Raw genomic sequence first — 23113 nt, forward strand, 5'->3', positions numbered from 1 at the left:
TGTACAGTATTAATATTCTCATGTTTGCAGCCACTGGGTTTCATCACGGCCCTAAATGTGCTTTTATTGAGCTCAGATGTAATTAAACAGAACCAAAACCCATTCTATCCAGCCTAATTAACTGCACTCCTCAGTAGTGGATAAAAACACCCGTATAGGTAATGACGTGCTTAACACCAAGACGCAAATTGGCATATGAAAGCTCGTCCTTGCGATGGCCTCTTTTGTTGTGCTCGGTTCATTTCAGGGGAGAGAGATACTTCACCTTTTTTTCCTCATTTAATTAAAATGAGCTCAGAGAAGTAGACTTTTTTTTCTACTCATTTAATTGTTTCTTTCTCTAAGCGCTTAGAAGTTAAAGTCATAAATGATATACTCTCACTGCTAAACCTTATAAGGCATGCCTATTCTGCTGCTTGCTTGTAGCGCAAACATCTAATCAGCCAATCACATGGCAGTAACTCAACACATTTAGGTATGTAGACATGGTTAAGATGACCTGCTGAACATCAGATTGGAAAAGAATGGTGATTTAAAAGAGGTACAGTTGTTGGCGTCAGCAGTTTTAACCGGGGATGTGGTGAAACAGGAGGTTTCCATCATGGATATACAGCTGACAAATCTGCAGCAAATGTGTGATGCTGTCATGTGGACATGAAGCAAAATCTCGAGGAATGTTTCCCGTATCTTATTGAATCCATGGCGCAAACAATTATGGAAGTTCCGAAGGTAAAAGGGTGTCCAATCAGATACTAGCAAAGTGTACCTAATGAAGTGGCTGGTGATAGTGTGCTTATTAAGAGTAAATGAGTTCTTGGTAAGATGGTTATATTACAGCGAGTAGGGCTGTGAGTCACATTAACAGCTGTAGAGACAGGAGTTATTTTCCTAGAGTAAATGGCTTGATTGATCTAAACAATTTCATTGGTATCTAATTATCTCCTGACTGACTGACCTTGTCTAAACTTCTGGCAGGATTATCACTGCTGATATTTGATATATAAATATGCTGCTGACTATCACAGAATCATAAATCAAAAATTTTAACCACACACATTTTTTGTGCTAGTGCTGCTCTAGTGTCCTTCAGTAGCGTTTTCACATGATCGCCTCAAAAAAAGGCGAACGGGTATGCTGAAAAGCCCTTTTAGCCTGATAACAAGATTAACAGACAGCCCACATGGACACCTCAGCATGGATTCTGCTATCCCAAGAGATCCTAGCATGATTACAAGTATTAATACACAGTGATGGGTGAATACTGTTGGTCAGTTGGACAGATGCAGTGTTTGCAAATGGCTCAGTCAGTCACGGTTGTTCGACTGACAGAAGCCTGCTGGAAAGTCTTTGCAAGTGGATTAAGTACCTTAAACCTGACAGCTATCTTGCTTCATTCTACTGCTTAGTAAATCAAAATCCTCCTTGAGCTGACCCAGGCGCTGGCGTACTAAGGTGTCGCTTCATTGTGCTCTGGCCTCTCCTCAACACATCAGGTCAATGACACTTGGAGTAACGTCTTTTTCTCAACTGTTATTAATGTAAGAGAGACCTTTGAGTTTGAGACAGCCCATCTGTGTCAGTCCCCATTCTCACAATATACTTAACCTCATCTCATTATGAAGCACTTCACATCATCCTCTTGGCAGGAAATCATATCTCCACTTCCATATCCTTCTTGTCTCTGATACTGCTCTGCGCCTTGACATTATCTCCTGTCCTAGTACATTTCCAATTATCACTTTGCTATTAAAAGAGCACCGAGTAGCACTGTAGCTTTTAAGTTTCCATCTCTCCTCATCTTCTACTTTAATAGAAGTGGCCTTTAAGTTTACTGTTGTTGCAGAGCCAATTAGATTTCTAAACTCAAACTCGTAACTCACTACCGTTTGTTATTTTGGGAGTCAGCTCTTGTCATGTCAGGATGATGGATATAAATTACCTTTTCAAAGTTCCATGTCTGTTGAGTTTGATCGGATGATTAGTGTCCCTCACCAGTCTTCCTTCCCAGAACTCCCACTGAGCATCGCATGAACTTTCTATTGTTTCCAATTCTTGGGCTTCGTGACTTTCATCATGAGGACGATTCCATATTTCTGTGAGTGAAAATGAAACACATTAAATTTCTAATTTCTCTGATCTGTCCTTTAATGTCTTAATTTAAAAAAATCTTTCAAAGGTAAATGATGTTGCCTGCCTCGAAGTGTCACATTAAAGTCCCACAGGAGTCAATCATAACCCCGGTCTTGAGTGTCTGTCATTATTCGGGCGACGCTGTGATGCACCCTTTTTTTAATGGGCCAATTTGCATAGGCAGTGCGTAAACAGTGCATTTTGTTATGTTGATGGAAGCTGTGGGTAGAGGGCCCTTCATCTGTGCTGGTGTGGCACACTGATAACGCTGTTTCATTCCAAAGTGATTTGTCAGTATTGAACAGATGGCTCATCTTTGTCTGCTTTCACATCCTGCTTCATCTAATCATTCATTAATTCTTTGTTCCATATTATTGACCCGGTGACATCATCTTTCCTCCTAGCTTCTACCCCTCATAATCATCTTCTCCATGTATACAAATGAGTTTTTTCCCCCGCGCTGTGCGTCACCTAAAGTTGAGATGAGACATCCTGGCGGAAGGTTCTCGTGGCTCTCAACACGCCTTGTTACTTGAATTGTTTGCCCCGACACTTTTACTGCGATGTATACACAGAAGACCTTTGCCTTCCGGGGCTGGCTGCACTGCAGGAATCCAAAGAAGACAAGACTCGGTGTGATCTTTTCTTTCTGAGTGGGCCCGCTGACACATCTTACAAGCAGCACTGATATTCAAAATCAGGTCTGTTTTAATGGTGCACACTAAGAAAAAATAAAAAGATATTATAAACATGTCATATGTACACATTGTGCATCAAAAAGTAATTAAAGCAATACATAAACAATAGCACCGCTTATACCAGCAAAGCAGAAAATGAATGGGATATTTTAAACTGAGCAATAACCATACGTCAAATGCTGCAGTGGAGACTTAAGCAATATGTAGAGTTACTAGTAATGTACATTGTATACAAGTCCATAATATACGTATCAATATGTGTGGAACCTCTGTGGCAACTGCTATATAATATCAATGATTCTTTAGTATTTTCAGAATGTAATTTAAAGACTTGTGAGGCATGTGTGTCATGATTATAAATATCAAACCGTTTCATGTACACTTCGTTGGCTTTCATTCACAGACAAATGTATTCAGTGTTACTGCTGCTAGGAATGTGTTAATAGGCTGTAGAGCAGCAAATAGGCAAGCCTGGAAATATTATTCATTGCATTACACAGTATGTATGTAATAAATACATTCACCTCCATTTCCAATAGAAAACGTTTACTTTTGATGCAGTTGATGTGATGCGTTGCCCGTGCGTAAAAATGCTGCTGCATCATCTATGTGGCAGTGCAGTAACCTCAGTGTGTGGCCTTGTTGGTCTTCACTCTGAATGTAATTTGAGTTATTGTTGTTTTTACACTCTGGGACTTGATAAAAATGATTACACAGTAAATGCATGCAGGATGGAAATACGCTTGTTTTCTCTTAAGGTGAGGAGCCTCAGGAACCATTTTTTAGCTCATTCGGCTGAAGGACCGTCTGTTTCTGTCCATCCACAGTTCACAAGACCTGCTGCTCCCCCTACAGTATTTGTCAGATTTTAGTGTAATATTTGTAGTTTTGTGGGCAATAACCTGTGAATTGTGTTTATTGTGAGTCAGATCAGCTGCTAAGACACAGATTCTGGTTGTGTTCGAGATCTATATGAATGCAGGAACATCGTTTTCCATAATGTTAGAGGTGCTTGGTGCAGAACTCTCTTTTTTCCCATTTGTTTATTCAGTTTTTCCTTTACTTCCTTTGTCTCCTAAAGGCTCAAAAGGCTCCAGAAGTCGTTTTGCTACTTTGGGGTGTTTTTTCACGTAGAGTGCTGCGTTGGGTCATCTGGAAGCTCCTTGAGTGTCCTCGCCAGCTGTTAGAGTGGCAGGTAATGTGGCTAAACATTTCTCTGAACCTGGTGGACATGAGGTTGTAGAGGATGGGGTTGACGGCGGAGCTCAGGTAGAAGAGGACTCCAGAGATGACGTGGACATGCTCGAAGATCCTGCGGTGCTGCTCGTATGATATGTTGATGTAGCTCCACATCAAGCGATCGATGTGAAAGGGAGCCCAACACAGGCCAAAGACAACCACCAGCACACCTAGAGCAGATGAAACAATGAATATGATTCATTGGGCGCATAAATTTTGTTTTGGGACACCAGTAAAGTCTCTAATGGCAGATGACTAGTTAAACAAAATATTGTAAATAATCTTAAAATAGTCAAACAGAAACATTTCAGAAACTTTGACTATGGGGTCTTGATTTTTGTAGGGTTAGGGTTGTTGCCAATTTAATGTAGATTAAAAATATAGTAAAATAAGACCTACATAGCATTTTGGTTACTTGCACATTTCGTTTGCTCAGCCTCTGCTTGTGGGAGCTGGAGATACTTTCAGAACCGAAGCCACAGTTAGTATCCACCGTGGTCATCACCCTCTCCCTGCGCAGCCTCAAGCCAATGAGCAGGTAGAGAACGCTAATGATCAGCATGGGGAGCAGGAAGAAGACCAGCGTGGAGATCAGGATGATTAAGTTGTACATCCAGATGGGTTTGACCAGATCTGAGGATGTATAAGATAGGATAGCAAGAGAAACAGAATAAATCTGAGCAGTGCAAATGAAAATGTCTAACACAGACTTTAACCTGCCAGCTTTCTTTGAGGTTTCTCATGTGACATCATGCACACAGTACTGGTTGCTAGGGAAAAATATTTGTTTCCCGACTAGTTGGAAGTGTTTCCTGGAGGTTGCTTGCTCTGGCTGGGTGAAATCCAGACAAAGACGGTGCTGCATCAAAAACCTCAGAGAGATTGCTTCGATTTTTAGCAGATTGTAACTGTTGCCTGTAGTTTTTCCATGTTTCTTTGCAAATGCTTGCTAACTGCTACTCAAGCTGTAGCAAAACCTGAAAAAGTGAGACGCAAACCAGAAATGGAGTAGGTTCACCTTTAGATTAAAGGTTGTGCCTCAGCACTGCAGTCAATGTGCTTTGAAAAGCATAATTTTTCTTTGAAGGCAAATGGTCTTCATTTTCAGTTTGTGCCATCTTTTTTGCAGATTAACTACACCTCAGAGAGTAGCTGACCAGTGCATCACTTCCATGGAAACTATGGGTGATCACAGCAATATGAAAGCGACTGAAACAATCGTAAGGAGGGTTTTGTCAACTGTTCGAAGAAGATGTATTTTCCCCTAGTGATGGGTTTTAGCAGTCATTTTCCCAGCAACCTCCAGCAACTAATGGGGGGAGTACTCAATTGTCACTATGGCTATCACATCCAAAATGCCCAACAAGTTAATGTCATATGATTAGCAGTCTGTAAAACTCTATTAGCATAACGTAATGTCTGCTTGTGGACATGTCTGAATAGGGTGTCCTTCCTTCTTTTTGCTCTAGGCCAAACCGAGTATTTCAAGTAGAAAGAAGACGTTTAAAGCAAACTCTCTCTTATTTGTCTGTTGTATATTCAAAACGGCAACTTCATACAATGCTTCAGCTTGATTCCCAGAATATTATCTAGAGCTCATTATTGAAAATGTTTATAGATCACATTTCCAGGTATACCATTACTTTTAACTGTTAATTCACTACCTGGGACCACATCCTCATTTAGGTTTGACAGTGTTTCTAGAAGATAATAGCAGATGGCTTAAGCATTAATTGAAGGTGTGTTTTGGGAAGGGCCTTAGAGGGGACTGACGGCGGCTCCTGGGTCAGGCAGATCCCCATGTTTTAATGAGAAGTGAATTAATTGAAAAAGGGAGGAAGGATGGGACATGAAAACAAGAATGAACAGCTTGTAGTGCTCAGGAGGTCAGATGTATGGAGGTGTGGTCCTGCTCCTTAAATTCAGATAAATTATTTCCAGTATGCAGTCAGGTTTCTGGGTTTTGTTTTGTTTTTTTGTTGTTGTTGCTTTTTACCCAAACTATAACCATGAAAATGTCCGGTAATGGTCTGTTAGAAAAACCACTACTTTGTTCCAGCCTGAAATATTACAAGAGCTATAACGTGGATTGCCAATGATTTTTCCTCTTGCAATATTAAAGCTACTTTCAGCTTCTCTCTTAGTCATAAAGGGTCATAACAGCAGGTTGCTCTCAATATTTGATTTAGCAGTTATATGCCAGATACCCTTCCTGACGCAACCCCCTAGGGATTTGTGGTCTCATAATCTGGCAAGCCAGGTTAATACTGCTGCTACCAAAGTGTAGTATCATGTACTGTATTCAGTGTATTGGGACGAACTTTAGACAGTAGTGATCCCAGACAAGATTTACTGATATTGTTCAGGACTTGAGTAAAGTGTTTCAACAGTGATTAAATGAAATAATTACTGTTACAGATGACATGTAGTTATCTATGTGCAGCTCAGGAAGGTTAGCTTTTTATCTAGCACCATTACCAAGCCCAACACTTTGGTTTATGAATGAAAACCATTGGTTTTTGACATCTTACTGTACTGAGTGGTAAAGAGTAACCCTTATACCTGCTTTACATCAGCAGGTGAACACGCTTACATTACCATCTGTTTATCCGCAGAGAGCTTCTAGCATATCTGCAGACTGTATTAAGTAAAACTAAAATATAAATTCTGTACGTACGGCAGATAGCAGATCGGGGAAACTGTCGACCAAAGTGTGGCGGCAGCACTTCGATCCCATGCAGACTGGTGTTTGGCAGAGCGCACAGCATCGACAGCCCCCACAACATGAGGATGACCCTCTTAACGTGAGCACGTGTGGTCAAATGCTTGACTTTGAGGGGGTGCACCACCGCCACGTAGCGCTCCACGCTGAGCGCAGTGACATTGAGGATGGAAGCAAAGCAGACAGTTTCAAATAGGAAGGTTTTGAAATAGCATCCCCCTTCTCCGAGCAGGAAGGGGTAGTTCTGCCACATCTCGTAGATCTCTAACGGCATCCCCAGAAGCAGCACCAGCAGGTCGGACGCAGCCAGGCTCAGCAAGTAGTAATTGGTTGGCGTTTGCATCACTCTGTAGCGTAAAATGACCGCACAGGTCAGGGAATTGCCCAGGACACCCACGATGAAGATGGTGAGGTAAGTGACACAGACAGGGAGAAACATGGGGGATTTTGATTCCCCCAGAATTTTGGACAGGTACTTGTCCTCAGTCAAGCAAAGCATTTCTTCCAGATCTTCTTGAGTGGCATTCGCCAACACCCAGGAGATATTCATTCCACACACCACAGCAGAATCGGGGCATCCTAAGTCACCAAGTTCTCTGTCACCAGTTAAAATGGCTGCAAGTGAGTTGAAGGTGCAGTTAGGTAACGGCATCGTGGTGACTGGACAGCAGGTTCCTCAACTAATATAAACCTGATGGAAAAGGAAAAAGGAGACAGTGTGAATTTTAAAGGACTCCTTAAACACTAAAGAACAACTCATGCGTCAGAAAAGGGTGAAGGCTCTTTAAGCTGCACCCTTATTCACAACGTGGTTCGACACAGCAGATGGATCTGCATATTTGATTTGACATATTGTTACACCAGATGCCCTTCCTGACACAACCCTCCTAGAGATTTGTAACTCCTTCTGTTCTCCAAGGATCTTTTATATGTTAGGTGAGTGCATTATCCGCTACACTATGGAGCCAGTCAGGAATCTGTAAAAGTAGAAAGTAGGAAGTTTGATATTTAACATCTGATGGGATCAACTAGTGTTGTGATTTTTAAAAAATCTGAATTAAAAAATGTAAACAGTTCATAATTAACGGTTGCTGAAGTTAAATAATACATTCATCTATGAGGCAGGGATGATGATACTGAAGATGCTACTCCTTTTGTATCTTGAGAACTATAAGATCCTGCTGTTTGAAGCTTGGCAATTCGCTTTATATATAAGACGTAGCCCCCATGATACCATGCATCAGTCAGTGCGCTGCAGTTTTGGCCAAGAACTACATGTCATCAGCTAATATTAGCTGCATTCGTAGTGTGGCACATTAGTAACAAATGTAAATAGAATAATAGCAGAAATTCCCTCGCTGAAGTTGGAGTGCAGACTTTCTTTGACTATCTCTTCGACAGTAGACTTAACTGCACTGTGAACACTATTATCTGTCAGTGACTTCAATTAACTGAGGTGACACCAAGCAGACAGCTAGATGATAGCTGCCTGTCGCTCACGCACGCATAATCACATGTAATTTTAGACCTCAGTATTATTAAGACATCTAATTTAAAAACAATCCCCCCAAAGTAGTCTCATGGCATTACAGGTTGGCTTCAGCCCAGGCAGCTGTTGCTGGAGAATAAACGTATGCCTACGTTTATTCTTGCCCTTTGCTACTGCAATGTCCAACCTTGACATGATAAAATTTTAAGCCTCTGATTTTAAAAAGAAGAAAGAAGCTTAGGTTCAAGTACAAAAGAAAGAAGTAAGCTCAGTGACTTTTTAATATTAATATAACTTTGATTGGATGTTTGCATCCTATGTGTTTTGTATCTCTACATAAAGAAAAGACTGTTGTTGACTTTCATCTATAGCAACTAGCAACAGCCCAATCAGTTCACTGAATCCCTGATAAGAATGTTCAGCACATGCTTTCTAATTGTCTTTAATATGTTTAATATCCTCTCTGGTCCTCTCGACAAAAATTGATTTTACGATTAACAGCGCTGTCACAATATTGCCCTGTTAGAAATTTATGTTCAGCAGAATACAGACGCCAGGGAGGCTGTTTAGATGTGTTTAGGCTGTGTTTGGATTCCCCCAGGGGGATTTGTATATCATTGTAACAGGCAGCGGAGTTGTTAAGATAACTTCAAATGAGGTACAAACAAAAAGGACAAACACTCACCTGCAGTTTGTGGTCTTTATACTCTTCTTATCTACGGGATTCGCAAGAGCTGAAGAAATGAGGGAAGATGGGTGATTGTCATGTTTCTCTGCATCCTGGACTTTTTTCTGACACTTTATCTTGACCGCCTTGGTGCCTTAGTGCGTCACAACTGGCTCGGCTTCCCGTATTTGATGGCTGGTGTTCAGCCCACCTCTTGCTCTCTCTCTCTCTCTCTCTCTCTGTCTCCTTCTCGCTCGCTCGCTCTCTCTCCATCTCTCTTTATCCCTGGAGTATCTTCTCGCGTCCTCCATCACTACATGCTTTATCTTTCTCCTCCAATTCAACTTGTTTTCATCTTTTCTTCTCATCTTACTCTCGACACCGTGATACACACTTTCATGAACCTAGCCTGCACAGACACTACCTGCCTTGTGATCCTGCATTATATTGCTTTCACAGATATTGCACCGGTGAGAAAATTAAAGGTGAGATTGCTTTGACCCTAAAGCCTGCGAGCTGAGTACAGGTATGTGTGGTATTTATGTGTGTGTGTGGATGTGCTCCCATTTCCACTCATTTCAAATCAAAGATAAAACAAACACTCTTTTTCATTAGTAGAATCGGCAGCAACTGGCGAGGTGCACATCTGGAAACAAGAAAAAAAGGCTGTAAAAATGTGAAATAAGAGTTTTTCCATCAGAAAAGACAAAAAAGCTTTTGTTTTGATTTGTGCAACAGATTTTTCTCAAATACTTTTTGCAATTTGAAAAAAAAACCCCAAAACAAATGTTAAAGAACCTACAGTCTGCAGAAGGCAAATGTGAATGTCTTGGATGTACCTCTGTGATCGATAATTGTGACGTGCGTGTTGGCATGACCGCTTTGCTGTTGATGTTCATGTCCCTCACAGGATGAATCATAACTACTTTGCTAATCTCTAATCTTTTTTCCCATCAGTGTATTAAGATTTAAAACTGGTCCAGAATGTTAGTTTTTGCTATAAGATGCTCCTTTTAGCTGTTCCCTTACACTTGTTTCATGTTCCCACAGTTGTGTCCATTTGCATAGGTATTTGTCTATGCAAATGTGTTCCCATGCAGTCGTCCAAAAACCCACATAGCTTGACTGTGCATTGGTCAAATGATGATTGGTTGATGAGTGGACTGGAACAAGGAATGGATCAACAGTGGAGTTCACCAGGAACATGAGAAACAGGAGAAAATCACAGACAGGCGCTGCACTGGACACATTTTATTGTCTCAGCTTTTTGTAATTTATCATTTCACTCTGGGTGGTGGACCACCTAAAACACAAGCAAGAATGGCCCACCTTCCAGTTGTACCACATACCTTTGGCACTGCCTCCATCTGGCAACAGGCGCTCTCTGCAGGAAGATGAGCAGTCTGCAGCACCCCACGGTCTACCAACACACTGCCAATGTTCAGCCCATTAGGACTCCGAAATGCTTCTCTTGTGCTTCTAAAACAGACATGTTGCAACTGTTTGCTGTCACCAGGGGTCAGTGTCACAAACAACCCATCTGTGGGTTACTCTTGTTTGTGGTGGTGTCGATCCAACATATTAACCACATGCCAGGGTGAATCAAAGACATATCTGGTTAATATTAGCACTTTAGTGCTATGCAGCTGTTAGCATTTAGCTTGAAATAGGCCTACTAGTGTCAATAGCAATATTGGGTGTAACTATTTATCATGCAGTGACACACAATGATTTTTATAGAAAGTGAAGAAGCAAGACACACAGGACCAGATTAAAACTTGCTACCCTCTAATCAGTCTCCTGTCCAGTCCTGAGAAACATTACTGCTTTCAAATCAAAGCTACTAATAAAAAAAATGTCAACAGCTGACTGAAGAAATTAATCCAATCTTTTCATGCTTGCATAACAATCAGCCAAGTAAGCAGGAGATAGGAAAGAAATGACAGAAACGCCTACAACTACAACAACGTCTTGCTCTTTGCAAGCATCTGCACAGACAGCATGCTAATGCTAAGCAGGCGAAGAGCCCAGAGTGATGATAAAGCTGATTGAATGCAGACCCCAGCCAAACAGCCAGAACCTGAATTTCAACAGGTAACAAATGGATGAGCAGTCAGACTGCATCCTCTGTTTCTACCTGTTCATATTTCTAAAGTAGAATCACTGTGACAGCAACGTTATAGTCTCTTTGTGCTGGTTTTCATCTTTGCTTTGTGTTGTCGGCTTTGTGTTCATACCTAAATACTAAGACAAAGATCATACGTGTCCTCATTAGGATAGGGTGAATGGTAATTATGAGACCGTGTGTTTCACGTCAGTTTACAGAGAAATGCAAAAGTAATGTAACGAGTAGTATAACACCTTACTTTCTCCTGGATTGTTGTACAGAAAGGCAAGAATGCAATGGTAAAGTGCAAACACTGCTCGACTCCACTATCACCATTTGCACCAATGCAGCTTTGAATGTTTCTAAGGCAACACAACAGCCCAACCAAGAGTGATGCACACGCTGAGTGCACGATGATCTTAACCAAGAAGTAAAAGCTTGATTGTCAGCAGGTAAGAAAATCGTGGATGACAAGTGAGGTTTTACTGTTATGAGATTTTTCCTTGAAGTTTCTTCTATTATCTCTGCTGTTAGCTTTGCCTTAAAATGTATACACAAAAACAAAGCTCTGATATATATGACCTCCTAATTAAGACAGGAATGAAACGACAATGAGGAACCCTAAGCAAATTGCCAGTGAGACGTTTTCTCCTTAGAGATTCAGACGAAAAACACTGTTGTTATATAGCAACACAGCGGTCTTGTAAGCAACCAGTTACATAATCAATTACAGAAGAAAAACCTTTAAAGGCGAACCACTCCGCTTCTTTCGTCATGTACAGTTAATCGCAAGATAAACAGTAGTAGTACAAAGAACTTGTTGGATGATATTGCATTGTATTGCAGCAGCCTCAACCACCCACTTTTGTGGTACCCCCCTCTCACTGGCTCTGTTCCAGGAAATGAGAGCTGTGAATTTTTTCTTGCCGTGCTGCTTTCAGCGTGAACGTGTCCTCTCTGAACTAAGCAATTAGCAAGTCGTAACGAGGGATAAAATCACCAACCCCGCATCTCTTTCTGCTAGACCAGTGATAAGTACAGTGGTCTGTAATGTACTATTAACATGAAGTACGGCACGTTTTTAACATCAGACCTCGAGCTTAGTCCGAGCACTGCTTAATCAGCACAGTCTCGTTACACCTTATTTCATCACTCGTTGCTAGTCTAGTATGAAAAACAGGGTAGATGTATTTTAACGTGGGTCCTTGATTTTAAGTGGCTTGTGTTTTTTTTAGTGTTTTGTCTTCCTGCATTAGGCTGAGGATATGTGAGTCATCAAGTGTATCGGGAAGTGAAGTGCTCCAGTTCTAAAGGCTGAGATGAGTGCTTTTATTACTGCAAACCAAAAGCCTCATTAGCCAGAAATCCAGGATTTAAGACTATTTTTGCATTTGTGCAGAGAAGAGAAACTATTCCGTACGTGAGGATTGTCTAGCTAATGCAGCAGCTCACTGAGAAACATCCTACACAATACATTTACAGACTAGCGAGGACGGAGACAGAGATTTCTGAGTGATAAATCATCAGCGACGCTTCTGTCAGAGAGCAGAAAATTTTGCCAGTTGCACACGATCCTATGACTGTGGCTTGCCCCCCCCTCCACTCCTCCTTGTAACCCTGCCTCCCTCTGCGATGGTGACTAATTCAATCATTGCTTTTAATCCTGATACTGGAGTCCAACACTTTCACAGCAGGGAACTGATATGTCCCTGTTGGTGCCTCCTTTTAGCAAAGTGTTAATTTGGATCCTGTGACAGGGGGCCGGCAACAAAATGTTTTAAATGAGAGTGGACTAAACTGTGACCACAAGAGTGAAAGTCATAATGAAAGCTGATGTGGTAAAGGATGGTTCCACCGAAACTGAAAATCCTATTTTTCTGTTATATAGTCCCTGTCGGTGCATACAGATTTGGTCTTTCAGCTTGTCCCTGTTTTTCTGGACAGTCCAAGGAGGAGTGATTTTTCTTTGTTTTTGATATTCAGAGATCAGTATTACTAGCCTCCGTTGCTCTGTGAATACCTAAATAGTGCTTTTATTTTGATCTCAAGACTACATGTGGGTAGTTCCTCATGAGGACTATAGACAGTTTAAAAGGCAGATGTAACTTTTGGGTCTGAAAAGTAAAGCTAAGAAGTGCCTTAAATTTACATTTTTTTTTAAAGGCCCAGGGATGCAAACACTTTCATTCCAATAGGAATTACTTATGGGACAATGGCCTTCAGCCAACCCCTTTCTAATGAGTTTACTGCCTCAGACATCATTTATTCTATATGACTCCACTTTGTCCATTTTGAAAATGTTGATCAGTCTAAGTGTCATTTTAGAGCAAGTAACCAGATTAAAAGTCAGACAGGACTGAAAATGCTTCATGTAAACATGCCAAACAGGACATTCGGACCCGATCACGCTCCTTTGGATCAAAAGTTCCTTCTGATAGGGACAGGTTGGTTATATCGATCGATAATCAGATTGGTTTGCATGGATACACTTCTGAAATGATCTTTACTGCACCTCTATACGTTGAAGTGCTGTTTTTTGAAGCCATTTGAAAATGTATAACTGTAAGGTAACGTTTTCAGATATTTACATGGGCAAAAGTACAAAAGATGCACTGAAAAAACATTAAAAATACATTAAAAGTCTAAATATAAAAATTAAAAGTACTCATATCATTTTTTTAACTCACACTTTAAAATAAAACCAGCATTTTGTTTTTGTTACTGATGATAATAGAGCCCATCTGTTGCAGATCACGCTGCAGCTAATGATAATTTTCATTACAGACTAATCTATTCTCAATTAACTGATTGCTTGGATTGTAAAAATTCAGAAAATGGTCTTAGATAACAAAGTGAAACCATTGCAGTGATACTTTGTCTAACAAGCAACCCAAATCCCCAAATTGCACATCCAAAAACTGGAATTAAGGATAAAAGTCATAAATACAAAAAAAGAGAGAGAGAATTTTGAAATGATGTGTAATCAATCAATGAAGCACCTCAGCTTTAATTCTCTATGACCTGCAATCTTAAGCTCTATAAACTCTGAATACATCTTGTGAACAAACTAGTACAGTCATATAAATAAAGGATTAAAAAGTTGCCAACAAGACTTGCCTTTGAAATTAAGTGGAGTAGAGGTGTAAACACAAAACTGTAAACACTCCAATCTTTTGCTAGGGTGCAGAAGTGAAACAGTTTGCTTACCTTTCATATCCCGTATATGCATAAACAGAAACTTACTTATCCAAGCATTTTGTCAGGTATGAATGTTAAGAAGAACTCAAAATTAGACAGGGAGCAGGTCGAGTTCAAATGTTTCAGCACTGAGAAAAGCGTGCGGCGCTCAATTAGCTCGTGTTGCGGCACCACCGCCCACAGACAGCTGCAAAAAGGTGCAAAAGGTGAATTGTTGTCTTTCTTACAAGAGAAAAACACAAGCATAGAAGAGACACAGAAGTAAAGCATTATAAGGACTATTTAAGCAGAGTGTAGGCAGTGACAGACGCAGCTGCGGTAAACACAAAATTAAAAACATTTATAGCTTTCTGGGTTTTTTAAAATCATTATTATTATATTATGGAGATTCAAAGTTTAAAAAGACAGGCAGGGAAGAGTAGAATAAAATGAGATAAACTCCCTTACATCTCTCACATAAATTCACCAGCTGTCTAACTACTCTCACTTTATGTTTACTATCGGCCTGAAGCAGAGTGCTAATGTAGCGTAGCTAAACAGCCCAACGCCGTCTGCTGAGAGTGGACCTCTTATGTTGCCAAGGTGCTGACGGTAAAAATACCCAGAGGAACCTTACAAGCCAATGGGTGCCATCATGGTGGCTACGTCATCGTTTACACTGCCAAAGGTGAGAAGTGGGAAGATGGTTAAAAAAACAAGACGATGAAACAAATTGACCGTCTCGCTAACATCGCTAAGAGGCTTCAGGCGTTAGCTGTGTGCTCTTTAGTGTTAATGCTGAGCTACTTTTGACTGCTGCCTTATTTCCCAAGAGGTGGCCACAGCAGAGGGACCTGCATATTTGTTTTGTCACATGTTTTTACACCACATGCCTTTCCTAACACAACTCTTCCATTTATCCAGTCTTGGGACTAGCATGGAAGTACGTTAGCTTGTGACCCTGTCAGGCTGGGTTTTTGTCCCCTTTTGGACCTTTTGCGGGTAAAGTGAATGTGCTAGCTGTGTTATGGGTGCATCTTATCATTGTCAATGTTAAATGCTCAGCAGTATATTTAAGGAATAATCTTTGGTACATCAGCTAAGATCAGATTGGCTAAGTTCAAATCAACTCAGCTTTGCTAATGAGTTGACTCCAGTGCTACAATATTTTCCAACAGGCAGGGGCCTCTGAAAAGTAAACGAATAAATAAATAATATTTAATTACACAAGTTCCCAGAAAGTGACGGTTGTAGGAAAATGCTTGGAAAAATACATGTTTTTTGTATTTAAAGCTGTTATAATTCTATTGTTAGAGGATTTCCAATGTGCTTGCAGACACAGGAAGGCACTGATGAGGCTGTTAACAACATTAGCCATCTGAGTCTTAAGCTGGTGGAAGACACAAACTCTATATGGGCCTGCTTTCTGTTGATTTTGGTTCAGCCTTACCTGCTGCTTTTGATTAAACACAATCATTTTCAGTCTTTTTTATTTTTAAACTCTACCTCTTCTGATAGCAGATCTTATATACACTGTCCTAGCGCATCACAGTTTCAGCTCTAGTGGTTTATAGAAATTAGCATGTGAAGATACCTGAATAAATATTTTTAAATTCTCTGATGACACTACTATCCCTCATGTGATAGCACGGCCAGTTCTACATCCCCCTTCTATTATAAACTGTTGTAACGATAACCACCTCATTGTGAATGTGAAAAAAAGAGCAGCAAGTGTGTTAGTGCCCATAGTGATGCCATGTTTGCCTTGGAAGCCCATGCTGGCAGTATGTGCCTCGGGCTAAAGTAGAGGTCTAACTTTTCTTGAGGATCCTCACAGTGTATGTGATTGAACAGAAATGCTTGCATGTGTCAGAGTGGGAGAGCCTAATCAGGTATGTGAAACATGCCTGGTATCATAACCTCTCAGCGCAGTTAAAATCTAGTCTTGCCCATCACGTCCAGACCACCGTCAAGGTCATAGAGAAGCCGGAATACCAATCCTTTAGATCTACATTATATACCAGCAGTCTGGGCTCAGGGGAGCAGAGAACATCCTGGCTGATCCATCCCATATTCCCTATTATGAGTGTGAACTTTTACCCTCTGCAAGAAAATGTAGACTAAACTAAAATCATGCTTCAGGGTTTTTAAAAATGTATTTGTACCTTCTTATATCAACTTGTTAAACATTATAACCCTGTTGTATGGATCGTGTATTAGTGCAGCTAAAAGTCTTTTTTGTTTTAATTTGGATGATTATAGCTCATTAAAATCAGGAATGCATTACAATGCATCATTAGGAGATTTAATTTTGAGTTTAAGTAAATTACACTTCAAGCGATACAAATCTATCTCTTCATCTAGTTCAGTACCTGCAATCACAATCATAAGACTGATGACTTGACAGTTTGTCCAGATGATGATCATCAAAACTCTTGACAAGGATGGGAAGTGTCGAAGCACATTAATGGAAATTTGACTGTAAGCGAAAAACGGTGTAGGAAAGGTGCACAAGCAACAGGGACGACTGCAGTTTTGAGAAGACTGTCAACAAAAGTTGAAACAAGAACTCGGGAGAGCTTCACAAAGAGTGGACTGAGGCTGGTGGCAAAAAAGTCCAGTCGACACAGCAACAGACCAGATTTTAGAGCACTTGATACTTCCATCTGCTCACAGGCTTCATGGAGATGCAGATTTCCTTTTCCAGCAGGACTTTAGAGGTCCCACAGTGCCAAGATGGCAACCATATGGTTTACTGACCCATGTTATTACTGTGCTTAATTGGTCAGCCAACTCACCTGATGTGAACTCCACAGAGAATCTATGGAGCAAGAGCAAAATGAGAAACATCCAAACCAAAAATACAGCCAAGCTGAAGGCTTCTGAATGCATGGATTATACTGGATCATGCTGCCCAATGTTAAGTTGCAATCTTCAACTCAATTTTTTATTGATATGATGTAGCTGAGTACGCACTCATTGTAAAATGTAATATTGTATCACGAGGCATTGCCACAGCACCATCAGATCCCATTGCATTGTATCACATCATCATTGTATGAAATAATATTGTATCGTGTCCTTGTATCAGTCCCCACTGCTCACTGAACCTTTGTGCAGTACGTGTATGCCACGTATTCATTTTAATGAAGCAGCCATGTAAAATAAATCAATGTTTATACCTTAGCTGAACTCACAGAAGGCTGTATCTTCAGTCTCACTGCACCCTTCTTATATTTGGTAAAGCTGAGCAGAAGGGATTACCTCGTGGGGGTTTATTCAGGAGAGGCAGAGAACTGGATATATGACACTTTTCTCATTTTCTCTCTCTACCTTCTGCATCTCAGGTCCAGCCTTAAGTTCTAATCGACATCACAGGCAGTGTTGCTTCAAAAAAACAAGAACAACAGAAAACCCTCACAGCCTGTAGTAGGTTTTCCTGCTCTCATTACATTCTGCCATGTAGTTTCCCCAGCTGTCACGCTGACAGGAACCTGCACCGTGTACCTGAAGAACAGCAAACGTGCTGGAACAAACCCGATTTGTGATTCTGCCGCCGTTTGCGTACCTCTGCTGTACAACAGCAGCGTGAAGTGTCGTACATAACGGTGTACACGGTGCAGTTGCTACTGCGAGGAACGTCAAGGCAAACCCTCGTATGTGAGGTGACAGGGTCGTGGAGGAGCCCACGGTGGCTGATGGCAGCGCGCAGTGTGACATTTCCTCCGTGTCACCGCAGTTTTGTTCGCAGCACCGAATTTAAATGGATATCAAGAGGATTTTTGTCAAGAGCATTTATTTCAACCTTATGCAGCTTTTCCAAGGCTGTGCCAGTGGAGAGAGGAAAGAGAAACAAAGCGAAACAGTGTAGAGCCTCGCAACTGACATGGTGGTTTAACCTGAATTGGAGTCATAACAACTGTGAACTCTGTACAAAAAAATAAACTAAGTGAGCTCTTCTTGTGCACGTTCATTTTAATGCAGTTATGACAGAGCTGCAGTTGCACTGAAATTGCTACCTTGGAAACGCACATCAAGTCAAAGGGTTCATTTTCTTGTTAAAAAATGTCCTTTTCCATATTTAGCTATATAGCACAGTAAATGCAGCTCCTTTTAAACAAATTCGACAGTTAAGAGCACTCTGGGTGTTCTCTAATTGCATCTTTGCCGTGCATCTGCAACTGTGTGCGTGTTTAAGTACGTGTGTGTGGACTGTTCAATGAGCCGATGCATTAAAGAAAACAGCGGCAATGCTCTCTGTCTCTTAAATCCCAGCTGTGAGTTTGCACAGTCCCAGCAGCACACCTTCATCGCAGCGTCCACTGATGGAGACACGGTTGGAGAGGCGGCTGGAGCGTGCCCTGTTTCACACAGAGAGAAGTGGCTCCTCAGAGGCGCAGCTGCTGAGCAGACCACGGAGAATAGTGTGCACACAAAAAACAGGTTTGTGACTATTCTCAGGGCTTTGGGCTGTTTTGCACTGATTTAAATGGTTGTTCATACACAACTGATTGTGAATGCCAGTGTACTGATAGCAAAGGGCTTAATCATGTCTTTTTTTTCTTGTAAGACCCGATAAGACGCACAGGGGTCTGGTTCCTACTTTTTAGTTTTAGGATTTTATGCTTTTCTTTGTTGCTATGTGAATTCACGATCACCATTAAACAATTCATTTACACGTTGAAGGTAAAGATGAGAAGGAAATTCAGAGTTTTTGTCTACATTTTTGAAAAAGAGTTTTTTAACAGAAGAAGAGATTTTTAAACTTTCAAAATGACCAGGGTCAGTATTATTAGCCCCCTGAAAAACCATCCTTTTTATTGAGCCATAGCACAAACCAGTGCTGTGCTTTTGCTTTGTAATGCTTGCAAAGTCAATTTAAAACTGCGGTTTATCTTCTAATTTACACACAGGATAAAACCTTTGGTGAGGATTTGAGCTTCAGTTGAGAAAACATCACGACAAATGCAAAAGAAATCAGTTTAAAGTTGAGAAAAAGAATTGTCAATGTTCATAAAGCAGGAAATGGATATTCAAAGTTATCACTGCGTTTCCAAGTGTCAAGAACTGGAGTGAGAAGTACCATCAAGAAATTCAGAGAGCCAAACAGTACAGAACGAGCCTGGCAGAGGTAGGAAGTGAAAGATTGAAACGCCTCTGTAAAGAAAACTGGTGAGAGATGTGTCTGAAGACCCCAGAACAACTGCCAAGACACAAGTGCATGACTTAGCCAAGACGAACCAAGAAAAGACAATTACTAGGACCCACTTCTGGAGAAGAGGCACCTTCAAGCCAGATTGAAGTATGCTTCAGTCTGGCTCAAAGTTGCACAACCTGGAGAATGAGTATGCATACTCATGTGCTTTGAACAGATGAGATAAGACCGGAGCTTTTTGGCTACAGAGATGCTGCTTACGTTTGAGTAAAGAACGGAGAGGCGTACAACCCACAGTGAAACACGGAGGTGGGAGTTTTATGCCGTGGGGATTCTTCAGTGTGTCTGGATGTGGGATTTTCGTCAAGGTGGAGGGAATAAAGAAGAAGGGAAGATGTGTGAAAGAAAACCTCAAGCCATACTAAATGATAAACTTGGTCTGGGTCTTTGCTTTGTCTTCCAAAACGACAATGACACGAAACATACGTCCCTCCTGGTGAAGAACCACCTCCACAAGACCAAAGTGAGCAATACTGACAGGCTTGCACAAAGCTCAAGCTAAAGTCCAACATATTTGGAGAAGACTCAAAGAAGAGATATTCCAAGAAGAATGAAGTCAGGAGACGTGTGTGAAAACTTGTTGAAAACTGTGATAAAGTACTGGAGCCTGAATATAAGCATCAGGAGGCCGAACAATTGTGTTCTCATCTGTGTTGTTGTGTTAAGCTAAAAAAAAAGCCCATTAAAAGCAAGTTAATATCTGAGAGCTGAGGGATGCATAAAGGTTTGTAAATGCATCATCAGAAGAAGCTGAAAAATGGTTTATTGGTTTGAGTAATTATGATGTGCAGCAGTTTATGATTTCAGAGATCACTAAAGTCCCTGTTAGTCAGAGGTTGGACGTACAGTGCGTGGGGGGCTCAGGGCAGCGGTAGAGGATTTTTCTAACCAATAACAACAACGTGCAACAGCGAGTCATAAGCAACAACCACAATTCATTGCGCCTCACCTACAGTGAGTTATTACAGCTGATTCAATAAAGCTGGAGGATTCACGGGAGAGAGAATTAGTCAGAATTAGTGTGGTGTAACATCATACATTTCCCCCTAATGCACGTTGATAGCATCTTTAATTAGAGTCCCTTGCCTCCTGAACTTGTTTCAAACGCATCCAGTATTAAATGCAGGCTTTCTATTAAAATGTCAAACGCTCGAGTGAAACGGCACCACGAGCGCATTATTATGGCTCTATTTTTTCAAACTTTGGAAAGCTTCTCCAGAGCTACAGACGATATCGCTCGGCTGTTTTTAACAGGCCAACACTCCCTGCGAGGGGGTAAAGTGAACATCTTGCATGAACTCAGATTGGGAATTCTGCACAATCACTCAACGCTACATGTTTCATAGCAAACATTACCCGGTTGACCCAAAAGCATTATTTATAGACTGGTACATAAGACTAGGAAGGAAGTTCCAGGGAAGGAAGGAAAGCTTTCCTCTTCATGAGAATCTCTGGGTACTGGTTTTACTGGTTTTCTTTTTCACTTCTCTCGAAGAACAGCTCACATCTGCTTACATGACGAGAAGCACTTTGTAGTTGTGTAAGTGTTTCATAAATAAGGCCGCCCGCCAATCGTGAGGCAGAAAACAACAGTGTTGTCCGGCGCTCTGAAAAACAGCAACAACGCGAATGCTGCACGTCAGCCCAACAACAACAATAACAGGCATATTATAAATAATGCGTCCGCTTTCAAGCTGATGGGGCTGCTCGTCTGACAGTTAAATAAATTCGCTGCTGGCTCATTAAGCTGAGAGAAACCAGCGAAGAACGCGTCGGAGGAAGAAAACACAGCGTGACAGTGAACAGGCCGATTCCAGGCTGACCTCACGTAACCCCGGCATCGCTCAGGATAAATGCTGGAGATAAATGACTCGGTGGGGCAAGACTGGTGGTGCGGTTCAGATATCTGTCTGCGTCAACAGCTCAGAACGGTGTAATCCATAATTATGTTTATCCCCTCTTCTGCAGAGGTTGTTAGACTTTCTGTCATTGCTGCTGACTTAATGGGAAGGACAGCTGCAGCACTATTGCCTCCCCAAACTTGGGTGTAGGCTTTTTTTAGGCTCAACTGCAGTTTATATACAGTTTATAGTACATAGCAATGGTGCCAGCGATATCACTGGCAGCATTGTCAAACACTCTAAGGACTGTAAAGGAATTCTTCAAAGGTCTGTCCAGGATCACTTATGAGAGAGAGAGACGACCGGGCCGTTTATCTTGCTGGTGTGGGCCTGCCCGCTCCCATCTGTGCTAGAGCAGCATCATAAAAGCTCGGGATAAACACCAGCATGATAAACTACGTGCTGACATCATTACAAATAATCACAGTGTGGGGAACGGCCAAACGCATTTCCCGTTGCCAACAGGAGAAAATTGGATAAGACAGAACTCTGGCTAATATGGTAAAATGCTACAGCTCGGGTAACTACAGGGTTAATCTACACTTTGCTTCATCATATTGTCAAAATCCTGTTTTTAGAATAAGCTCGTCATTCTTCCGCAAACTTCTCAGATCAGGGTTCAGCAGTCTTCAAATCCAGCCATCATATAACTTTACGGCTTGTTTTTGAAGCTTTATTTATTAAAGTAAAGTGAAACTCTTGAGAAATATGTTTGCAAGAGTGTCACCACAGGTGGGAGAAGATCCTTGCAAGCAGGAGGAGAACATGCAGATTCCATTTAGGACTTCTTATAAATATGGCTGCGCTTCCAGACAGAGAGAAACAAACAGCAATGAAAAACAGTCAAACTAATTCAAATATGTGGGATTGGGGTGAGGGGCTTTCACATAGTCAAATCATGGCGAGAGTGAAGGTTTCTAAAGCTTCATTTAACGCTGGAGCTTTTTGAGTATGTATCAGAACCACAGTGAAATGTGTTTCCTGGGGTGGGGTTGGCTACTCCATCTTTCAGAGACAGCCTCCACCCTCTGGTTTGAGTCTTTATAGAGAGATTAATACTGGAGCAGGATAATGAGTAAAGTAAATATTTGCAAGAACTACTCGAGGACCAAAGAGGACCCAGGAGTGGAGACTGCCTGAGATTTTCCTCCAGAGTCACGCGACCTCAGCCTGACTGAACATTTCTGGGGGCACTTTAAGGAAGAGGGAGACGAGCAGACTCTTTGAAACATTGTCCAATGAGATAATGTGGGTAATGAGGGTTGAATAAACTTGCAGAGTCCCTGCAGCTCGAGTGGAGCTGTCATTAAAGCAAATAAGGAGGCAAACAAATACTAATATCTCCATAAATTCATGCACATTTTCCAGACACTCAAATTAAGCTGATATTTAGTGTTTGATTTGTGTCATTTTTAGGGATAATTACATTAGTCTAAATGTGCCAGATTTAGCCAAATGGATCATTTTCAACTGGTGTCACCTGGTCTGGTGTTTAATTAGATCTTACAACATCAGAAAGAAAGAAAAAGCAGGGGAAAGGCAAGCGTATAGCCACTGGATATCAAAGTTTTGTGATTACATGCAAAGGAATACTGAGAGTCACTGAATCTGTATATCTTCATGAAGTATTTTCCAGAACTGACACGCTATTATTGTGAAGGATCTTGAAACAAAGGATGCTTTCTTCCTCATTAAACAAATACAAGTGTCGCCTCTTTTTCTGCATGTTGATCTATCGCCAACATTTCTCTGAAACTCGTCCTTTGCA

General features: G+C 41.2%; 1 protein-coding gene and 1 long non-coding RNA gene across 4 annotated transcripts; one reads left to right on the forward strand and one right to left on the reverse strand.

Annotated features, from left to right (window-relative positions):
* Positions 1-2200: 2200 nt before the first annotated feature.
* LOC102081250 (neuromedin-U receptor 1) lies at positions 2201-14396 on the reverse strand. Of its 3 annotated transcripts, none has more exons than XR_003214735.1 (6): positions 10295-10408; positions 8964-9591; positions 6745-7480; positions 4467-4700; positions 3353-4237; positions 2201-2851 (listed from the first exon to the last, which is right to left on the reverse strand). XR_003214735.1 is itself a non-coding variant. In XM_025900016.1 (6 exons), exons 4-6 carry the CDS (start codon positions 7439-7441, stop codon positions 3912-3914), a joined length of 1257 nt encoding a protein of 418 aa, XP_025755801.1. In that variant the 5' UTR covers positions 7442-7480; positions 8964-9591; positions 10295-10376; positions 14260-14396; the 3' UTR covers positions 2821-3911. The 3 variants fall into 3 exon arrangements, 2 of the variants coding, with proteins under 2 accessions (XP_025755801.1, XP_019203549.1); XM_025900016.1 differs by adding an exon at positions 14260-14396 and having other exon boundaries at positions 2821-4237; positions 10295-10376; XM_019348004.2 differs by lacking the exon at positions 10295-10408 and adding an exon at positions 14296-14374 and having other exon boundaries at positions 2821-4237.
* Positions 10931-21353, forward strand: LOC102081335 (uncharacterized). The gene is made up of 4 exons (XR_270007.3): positions 10931-11039; positions 11334-14917; positions 18505-18672; positions 19143-21353. It is a non-coding gene; the product is annotated as an uncharacterized LOC102081335 (long non-coding RNA).
* Positions 21354-23113: the final 1760 nt, after the last annotated feature.

Source organism: Oreochromis niloticus, linkage group LG18 (assembly GCF_001858045.2).
Source record: "Oreochromis niloticus isolate F11D_XX linkage group LG18, O_niloticus_UMD_NMBU, whole genome shotgun sequence".
In the NCBI taxonomy this organism is placed as follows: domain Eukaryota; kingdom Metazoa; phylum Chordata; class Actinopteri; order Cichliformes; family Cichlidae; genus Oreochromis; species Oreochromis niloticus.

Excerpts from the sequence above, each read along its gene's own strand:
- LOC102081250 (XM_025900016.1), bottom strand. The coding sequence starts at position 7,441 with ATGCCGTTACCTAACTGCACCTTCAACTCACTTGCAGCCATTTTAACT. Across the intron at positions 4,701-6,744 it reads TCCCCGATCTGCTATCTGCC|ATCTGGTCAAACCCATCTGG; the intron begins GTACGTACAGAA and ends ATACATCCTCAG. Across the intron at positions 4,238-4,466 it reads GCAAGTAACCAAAATGCTAT|GTGTGCTGGTGGTTGTCTTT; the intron begins GTAGGTCTTATT and ends CATCTGCTCTAG.